At 30.7% G+C, this 9,468-nt stretch overlaps 1 protein-coding gene across 4 annotated transcripts in view; it reads right to left on the bottom strand.

The window, feature by feature from the left end:
• Positions 1 to 8,903, bottom strand: part of LOC108689147 (protein aubergine) — an 11,897-nt gene extending 2,994 nt beyond the window's left edge. Inside the window, exons 1-10 of one of the 4 annotated variants that reach the window (XM_018195787.1) lie at positions 5,369 to 5,449; positions 5,205 to 5,285; positions 4,598 to 4,777; positions 2,803 to 2,899; positions 2,310 to 2,435; positions 1,754 to 1,962; positions 1,472 to 1,657; positions 1,222 to 1,392; positions 600 to 879; positions 73 to 425 (exon numbers count right to left, since the gene is read on the bottom strand). In XM_018195787.1, coding sequence (XP_018051276.1) covers positions 73 to 425; positions 600 to 879; positions 1,222 to 1,392; positions 1,472 to 1,657; positions 1,754 to 1,962; positions 2,310 to 2,435; positions 2,803 to 2,899; positions 4,598 to 4,771 — 1,596 coding nt within the window. In that variant the 5' untranslated portion in view covers positions 4,772 to 4,777; positions 5,205 to 5,285; positions 5,369 to 5,449. Of the gene's footprint in view, positions 1 to 72; positions 426 to 599; positions 880 to 1,221; positions 1,393 to 1,471; positions 1,658 to 1,753; positions 1,963 to 2,309; positions 2,436 to 2,802; positions 2,900 to 4,597; positions 4,778 to 5,204; positions 5,286 to 5,368; positions 5,450 to 8,858 lie in introns of those variants that run through there. The other 3 variants (XM_018195788.1, XM_018195789.1, XM_018195790.1) reach the window with 3 other exon arrangements.
• Between the last annotated feature and the right edge of the window lie 565 nt (positions 8,904 to 9,468).

Here is a 9,468-nt window from a genome sequence, read left to right as displayed (position 1 = left end):
TATATAGATATAAATATATTTATATTTAGTGATCGTAGCAGTATAATAATCTTTAATAAAGATCTGCAATACCTGTTCGAGAGAGCTATCCCTTTCCGAAATCAAAAAGACCCACTCTTTCAATCTTGGAGAAATTACACATTTTTTGTTCATCATTGCCTTTGTCCAATCACCTTGTTCGGCATTGGCAGATACGTCCCCGCCGAAATAGATTTTCTCATTAAGTAACTGCCGCGCAGGAATTTGAAGCAACTTGTTATCTAGCTGTAAATTCCATTCGGATAATTCTTGCATGATAGTACGGTCTTCACAAAGTCTTTTGTTAAATTTTAATAATTTTTCAATACGCTTTCCAGGTTGAAGACGTGTCTCAACAGCCAAACTTGACATGAGTCTGTAATTTTCTCTCATGGAATCAGTCAAACCTGCAAATAAACAACAGCATCACATTAGGGATAATAGATAAATTATACTTCACATAAATTTATAGTAACAAAGAAAATATTTCTTTGCTATTAAAATCAAAGTATAAGACGAAGTATAATAAAAGAAATAATGGAAAAATAATAAATGGAAATTATCAATAAAACATAACGTACCTGTAGCACGACACAATTCTGGAACTAAATAAACACGCTCTCCCTCTCCAGCTTGTCGATCTTTTGTTTTGGATTTCGTCACCAGCATTGGATGTCCAGGATTTCGAATTCTAATATCATATTTTTTTCTGTAATAATCTATATACGTTATACTTTCGCCGTTTTTCAAAGGAAATGAACTGCTGGGAGAAGCTGAGAAATCTACATCCTCAATGCGGTATGTATTGTTATTATAATCAGTAAGAACTACAGTGCCGATCACAGCATTACAGAAATTTTCCTGCAGGATACATATACACATATACATTTATTTATTTTTGCAATGCAATAAAAAAATATAAAAGTATTATTATGAATAATTAAAATAAAAAACAAAATAGAACAATAAATAATTTCATTTAAAGGTCCTATTTCCTCACTACATAAGAATACATTATAATGTAAGAAAGAAACTCACATGATTTCTCGCTTGTAATTCAAGTATAATTCAAGTATAATTCAGTATAGTTACAATGAGGAAACTATAACAATGTAACAAACTTTAATCTTCTCGAAAAAAAGTTATTTTTATAAAAGAATTCTAGCAAAAATCTAAAAAGTTTTAAAACAAAGTGCAGCTTACTCTGAATCTATTACGGTCTTCTCGATAAAAGTTATTCAGGATATCTCCCAAAGTTTCCAATCTCATAACCTTATTTGATATCTCGACACACATTAAAATATCTCGTTCATGTTGACGAATAGATGATACATATCCTGGCCACAATTCTAATTTGTGTTCCGGCAAAACAATCTATATTAACACGATAGAACAATTATTTCTTGAGCACAGAGTTTTCTCTGAACACAAGTGCATCTATGAATGTACTTACTTTACTTCTAGGATCAAAATAATGGCGACCGACCAATTTTAGCTTTAAAACTTCGTAACATTTTCTCACAAGTATGTTAAAGAATTGGATGTAATGAGGATCTCCTACCAACATATCACCAACAAGACGAACAGTAATTGTTATATGCTGTTCATCCGATTGTCGAGTTGAAGTAAATACCATTCGCTAAAAAAGATTTCGATTACATTTATGCATTTGAAAGATACATAAACGACATTCATGAGAGATGAATACTATATCATCTATGCCTTTACTACTTACATCAGATAATCGGCAACTTGTATACATTACAGTGCCATCAAAGATATATGCACCAATTTTCTTTTGATGTACTTTGAGTAAAGTTTTACGCACAATTGTGCGATCTTCTTCAGGCGAAAAATCAACATGATACTGATAAAGAGCCCAATCAGTTGCTTTAAGTACTTTAAAATAATTTACTTTTATTACTTTGTGAATGCCAGATGTACCTGAAAATTAGAGTATATATAAAAATGTAATTTTCGTAAAATAAAACAAAAATTTTGTGGTTAATATTGACATCAAATTTAGAACGTTCGAAAATAGACATCGAAAAATAATTAAAAAATGTAAAATATCTATAAGAGTTAACACTTTATTATATTATTATGTATAATAACATTTTTATATCAATTTCAACATTATAATAAATGTTTCAACTCTCGAAACAAATATACGTTTGTTTCACTTTTATTGTACTTAGGTTTATCTCTGTTAATTTAAGAGATAAAAAGGCGTGATCACTTATATGAAGACATTCTGTATATATATTATTATATTATGTATTATTGCTTACCTTTTTTATTCTCTACATGACTCGGTTTTGTCACAAAAATATCTGTAGGCAAAATTCTTTTGCCACGAGCTGCACCTCTACCAGATGCCACAATAGCTACAGCACCAGCATCTCCACTACCACCAGCTACATAAAAAAATTCATTCTTCATTTAATATCGAAGAAAGAACATGTTTACAACGATATAAATTTCTAAAATATTTCGATTATAAAAATATATATAAAGTCATAAACATCTAAAAATTGTGTTATACAAAGAATATGCTTATTTCATTTATGTATCATAAAAAATGTACCAATGTCTTTTTATTACAGAAGAGTCTAAATAAAAATCTTATGTGTATATATAATTATTACACAATTTTATTATCAATTTTATGTCTAAAAAGAATTTTATTAAAATAATGAAAAATTAAATAAAACGAAAAATTTAAACGTATTATGTTTGCACAATATAGAATAAATCTAAAAATCAGAAAATAAAATTATGTACCAGTAGATTGAATACTAAGTTTCTCCAGACCTCTGCCTATTTGTCCAATTGCACTGTCACCTTTTTCACCAACACGTATTAAACCGCGTCCAGTACTCTGACAAAATAAATTTAGATTTATGTAAAAATTGACGATTGTGATTGTTCAATTTTTAGTTTCCGACTTCTGATTTATAACTAATGACTTATTCTAGAAGGCCCATAACGGGAGGTTCTACTTCGGAAAGTCAAAAAAATCGATTTTTTAAATATATTTTTTAAAGATAATATTTTTTTACATTATCATTTTTTTACAATTTATGACTTGTTAAACTGGATTTTGCATCGGTCGAAAATTAAATGAGTTTAATGGTATTATACGTGCAAAAGAAGTAAGGATCGAAAGAAGGGTTCAAATGCAGTAAAATTTGTTCTTCGAACAGAAAAAAAATTGACATATGGAGGAACCGCTGATTAAATGTAAGTTGCAAAATATTGTAGTTAATTAAAATCATTATAAAATAAACTTTATTTTTTCACGTTTTTTTTTTAATTCATTTTTCAAACTTGCAGAATGTACAGCTTCAACCAATCATTAAAGATTGACTTGATGTTTTTTCCCACATAAAATAAACAATTTTTATGAGGCCATGAATCTGGAAATGTCATAAATTTTCTAAAATAACTATTTCTTTGAATAGGTTGAAAATGAAAAAAAAATTCGACAAATTCAAAAAAAATTTGACAATTTCAAATAATTGCCATTCTGTAAATTTTCAAATTTTTTTTAATGAAATGAGATTCATGGCCCCACAAATTTAATATATTTTAATAATTTCATTTTTTGTCTCAGATAAACTGTCGATAGCCAGGATTTTTTGCCAATAATTAGTCACGTACGCATGCTAATGCATTCCTATATGCTACAGCCATTAAAAAAAAAAAATGTACGCTGAGATATGTCAATGTCAAAACATTATCTCCTTCCTTTCCTTATAAAAAATATTGATGAAAAGTACATAAATTTTGAATCTCTAGAGTAGAATCTCTCTTTAAGAAACAAGTTATTATTGTAATAGTTATTATCAAGTTGTATATATACACTACCAAAAAAATTAAGAGATTATTTATTTTGCCTGCAAAAACTGTTTTATAATTTTTTCGATATAAAGAAACTTTTGTTTGCAAACTACACTTAAATGATAAAAATTAAACGATTGACACGTTATCATTCATTTAATATTTCTAAGAAATGTTAATTAAAAAAATTATGATCTTAATGCAATTTACATCTTTCGTATTTGAAGCAACAACTTTGAGCAAAACAACATTTGCTTGATTCTATAGCAAATTCGTCACGCATTTTGTGAAGATTTCAAGATTTTGTGAAGAATTTATGCTTCTTTATATATCATGTATAATATAAAACTGATAGATGCACTGTAAAGAGGAAATTAGATTTTTCTATTTGTTTTTTTTTTAATAGAATGCTATTCCGTGAATAAAAAAAGACATTTTTTTCTTCAATGTTGAATAATTTAAAAAAAAGTAAAAAAATCATACAACATTCAACAAATACGCAAATTAAAGATAAATTAATTTTTTTCAAGAACTGTATACTATTTTTGTGATTTTCAGCGAGTAGTTTTCAAAATTTTTGAAAAAAGTGCTATTTTTCCTTTAACGCTTTGACACTTTGTATCTTTGAAACATTTTGAATATATGATCATATGAAATTTTCGTCTTAAATTTGTATGAGAAATTACTGCTTAAAACTTTTATAGTAAAATCTTTTAGTATCTATCTTGTATATTACCGATTGTGTAGTAGGTTGTCCTGGTCTGCGAATAGCTCCAGTGCTCGTAGATGCTTGAGCATGTGGAAGTTGCTGTTGTTGCTGTTGTTCCTGCTGATGCCTAGAACTTGTCTGCTTTTGTATTGCCCGTCCACGGCTTGCTCTTCCTCTTCCTCCTCCTCCTCGTTGAGACATTTTTATCTAAATGATTAATGATTAAAATTCATGAAATGTTAATGATTAAAAAATTAATAAATAAGATTAACAGGAAGACAAAATAGAACAAAAACGCCCAATCTCTAAAAATAATTAAGAAAAGTTCAATAAAAAATTTAAAGGTTAAAAAATGTTTTAAAAAATAATGCTTATGTTAAATATCTGTTAAAATTGACATAATGCACGATATCATTACACATGTGCTGTGTTCCATTTACTACAGGTAGTGAAAATCTATAGTATACTTGAACTATAAATTTTTAGTAATAACAATGGAGCAAAGTCGTAACGTGACCGGGTATTTTCAGATTTAAATTGGGACAACTTTACGTTTGGGGAGAAAAAGAGAATATATGAGGCTAAAGATAATTACAATAATAATTTTTTGAAAAAATAATACAATTATTCTCACAGTTTGATATCCATATTTGGCGAGATAGCTATGGCGGGACAATCCGGGAGCGGGAATCTGGTCACATTTTATATGTATATTCTACATGATACATATACATATATAAAATGTTTATATACATTTATATTTGAAATCAATATCATAATATTTTGTAACAATTTTACCAAGTTATGTTGAACGTTGAATATCACTTTTAATTTTCGGATTATAACATCAGCAATTTCTTTTTGGCAGTGTTCTGAAATATTCTGAATGAAGCTGTAGGAGCTTCTTCGATTTTGATCCGGCCCGGGATCAAGTAGCAAGTAACACGAGAAATTTTGTTTGGGAAGAGAGGGAATTATGATACTATTGGGCAACAGATTCCTATCCGAGTGCCAACCAGATGTCACTCTATTCTTGTTTAGCAAACAGTAAACAAGGATGACATAACATCCGGAAGCGTTCAGGTAAATCCGAAGATATCCCTGATTGGAGGAATTTTCTGGTCTGTTTTCCTAAAGCTAATCAATCTATTTTTTTTCCCAACTTAAATTCCGAATTGATGTAATATATACATTGGTGTAATATATACACGGCAATAAATTAAAGGACCATAAATTAAAGACACAAGACAAAATTAATTAAATTTTACTAGATTTCCGCGTGTTTTGTCCCGCCTATTTTGATCTTCTAATATTATATAAAGCATAAAAAAACTTAAGATTACATAATTTCGGATAGGTTGAAATCATGTTATTTTTATCGCTATTTTCTCGCTATTGTGTCTGAGGCTTTACAATCTTATCATTACTGTTTACTGCTCATTATAGACGACGCTTAAAACCTATTCTACAATTGCGTAAGCATATTTGTAAGGTTTGTTTGATTGTAGTTGTAAAAATTAACCAATCAGTCAAATATGAGAAAAATACGCGACTGTCGCTAATCGATTCTTACAATTGTTTACGCAATTGTAGAATAGACTTTAGACAAATATAATTTATTTCACTATAAATTATTGCTAGTTCAGAATTAGTTCAAAATTCTTCGAAAAAGAACAGACCTAGAATTATTATGTTTAGACGATTTCAGTTTCTAGTCTTGTTTTATGTCTAATGAATAATAAAGATCATATGATGATCATAAGGGTGCTATTAGGACGCGTTCGGAAAAGCAGGAAGCAGAAAAATAGTAGCCAATCAAAATTTGCGCTGGTAGTTGACAATTTCGGCTTTATTTATTACGAACGCGAGTTCTGATTGACCACTGCTTTTTCGTTTTCTGTTTTTCATCAAGATATAAACGCATCCTTACATGAAGCGCGAAAATGCAAAAATGCAGAAAAATTAATTAAACTTTACTAGCTTTCTGTTTCGCCTATTTTGATCTCCTAATATTACTATCCTAATGGAGCACAATTTGAGCGGAAAAGCGGAACGAGAAATTAGAAATTATTAATTTTTAATGATTTATTGATTAAAATGCTTGTATTCAATACATAAGCTAAAAAGATAAGCATATTAATAAAAATTGCAATGAATTAAGTAAATATAATTTTTTTAAATAAATACAAAAGTGTATTTGTCAGGCTGGAACGGAAATTTATAGCAGAACGGAAAAGCGCGATCAATTCCAACTCTGCAGTCATTATTCTGCTTTCTTTTCTGTTTGTAATTGATCTCGCTTTTGTGGTTGATCTCGTTCCGCTGTAAATTTCCACTCGTGGGACGCCAGTCTCACTATATCATTCTGCTTTTGTGTAATTATTCTCCATATAATATTAGATCAAAATAAACGAAAGAGAACGCGCGGAAACCTAGTAAAGTTTAGTTAATTTTGTCTTCCGCATTTGCGGCGCGCTTCATATAATAGCACCCCAAGTGCTTAATGCTTTGAGCGATCACACCTCCGAAAAATTTGTCCATTTTTCTTCGTAAAACTATATATATATATACATCCAGCGAACGAATATCAAACAGTTATTCAAACAAACTTTGTTATTCGTTACATAATATGCAAATAAACATCGAATCTAATTGAATCGGTACGATTAGGAAAAAGAATAATGCTCACAAACACAAACACGAATGTCCGAACATGTTCATATTCGTTTACTAGATGTGCGATTATTGGTCGCGCTGTTCCGCTGTAAATTTCCACTCCATGGAATCTCAGCCTGACAAATACACTTTTATATACATTAAAAAAAATTGTATTCACTTAATTTATTGCAATTTTTTTCCAGCATGTTAACTGGCTGCAAAACAGAGAGATTGTCCAATCTATAACCAATCAACAGGCTAGAAAAATTTGTACAACACAGATAATTATTGATCTGTTTTCTGTTCCTGCACTAGACTGTACTAGAACTCTCTTTCTCTTATAGAATAAAGTCTAACTCTCTCAGAAATTATCAGGATATAAGATCCAAATTTCTCTCTCTCTCTCTCTCTCTCTCTCTCTCTCTCTCTCTCTCTCTGCTGTATACTACTCTCTGCTGTAATCCTTTTTTTTTTACTGGAAAACAAGCAGAGGAATAATAACTCTCTTTCTCGCTTCTGACAAATATCAAACATATACCTATCTCAATTTGAAATTCTAAAAGTGTTCAGCCATACAAAATTTATGTAATATTAACTTTAAAGTCACATGACGCAGCAGATTTCGTTATAACAGAGGTTATCTGAGAATCGCTTCCAACAAGTTCGAACATGTATCATAAAAACAGATCACACAATGGTCGATGGTATAAGAGTAGACACAAAAAATGACTCAAGCAAGAAAGGCTTCACAACTATAGGTCTCATTGTGAAATTCTGATAAACATAAAAAGAGTAGACAAAATTTTACAAAAGATATATTAAAAAAAAAAATTACGTAAAATACGAAAATAAGACTTCATTGGAGATCTAGAATCTTCAAAGTCCGTAGGTTAGGTATTGGAGATCGAGGAAAAATTGAAGAATAAAAATTAAAATTCAGTCAATCAGAATAAATGACTAATCTCTAATTCGCAATTTTCAATCTCTAACATGTACGATCTGATAATATAATTTTTTACTACTTCAAAACTATAATTTATTATGAAAATTACATATTTTTGGTATCAAGTCATCGTTCATTTATCATTGCTATGCACGTATTAAACAGAAATCAGTTAGTTTTTAACAAAGATCGTCTGGCTGCGCCGGGCATTCCCCTCATTTTTTGTGTAACTAAAAATTTCCAGTCATCTCCGACGGTAGAAAAGTTTCTAATGCTCTCCTCAAAATTATCATAGTTCTCAAATGTCACACATTACACTTTTTTTGGATAACGTTATTTCTTCGTGGAATACGAATACGCGCGCTTAAACATATGAATGTCCTTAGCGTACCAGCCGTGGATCCGTTTGGAAATTTCTTGTACTCTCTTAAGTCCTACGATAGAAGTATTGACTTCTTCTTGTCGTTTCACTCACGGATAAACTATATAATAACAAGATCGAGCAAAAATTAAACATGCGTGCATATTTAACTAAGATACTAAGAACCGTACTTTTTGGACGAAACGATATAATCTCCGTTGCGAATACCTGATCCTGTTGCGTCAAATCGCACTAAGGATGACCTAATTCGACGCACAACATGCATACAAATCGTTGTACGAAATAAAACAGAATGGATCTGTTACCTGTCGATAGCTTCCTCTTTTTTTAACGCTTTGTCGTTTTGTGTGACTTTCTCGACAATCTCCAAGATCAGAAACCTCAAATCATCACGTTACGATTTACAGCGTCCAAAAGTGTTGGCGAACATCACTCCGAAGACTGAGAAGGACGTGTTTTGCTGCGATAAAGATGCTTTGATTGGCAAGACCTAAACAGTCATGTGACGTAATAGCCAATGAGCGCGACGCTACGTATCATGTGACTTTTGAAAATATGTCTCATTCACGCGAAAAACTTTCAGGCTGATTTTTTTCAGAATACGGGACACAACGATGTTACGGCAATAAGTCCAGACTACGATACGTGACAAGATAAAGCTACAGGAAAGGCAGCCTAAGTGATAATTCGATGATAATTTTTGTCGAAGTAATATCTCAAGCGGCCAATAAGAATGCTTGGCTCAAAGAACGCGCTTCCATTTGGCGCTCATACATTTTCATTATAAAAATCTCTAGAAGTAAAGTTCTCTTTCCTAGAGAAAAGGACTCGAACATCGATTCATCGATTATTTGTACCCATCGGTCATCCTTACGTTGATGTCGTTGTTCAACCATCGTTCGACTTCTAAATAGC

This window comes from Atta colombica, unplaced genomic scaffold, assembly GCF_001594045.1.
Source record: "Atta colombica isolate Treedump-2 unplaced genomic scaffold, Acol1.0 scaffold261, whole genome shotgun sequence".
Classification (NCBI taxonomy): Eukaryota; Metazoa; Arthropoda; class Insecta; order Hymenoptera; family Formicidae; genus Atta; species Atta colombica.
Note: the sequence above shows the minus strand (reverse complement) of the source record. Positions and strands in the feature narration are given on the sequence as shown.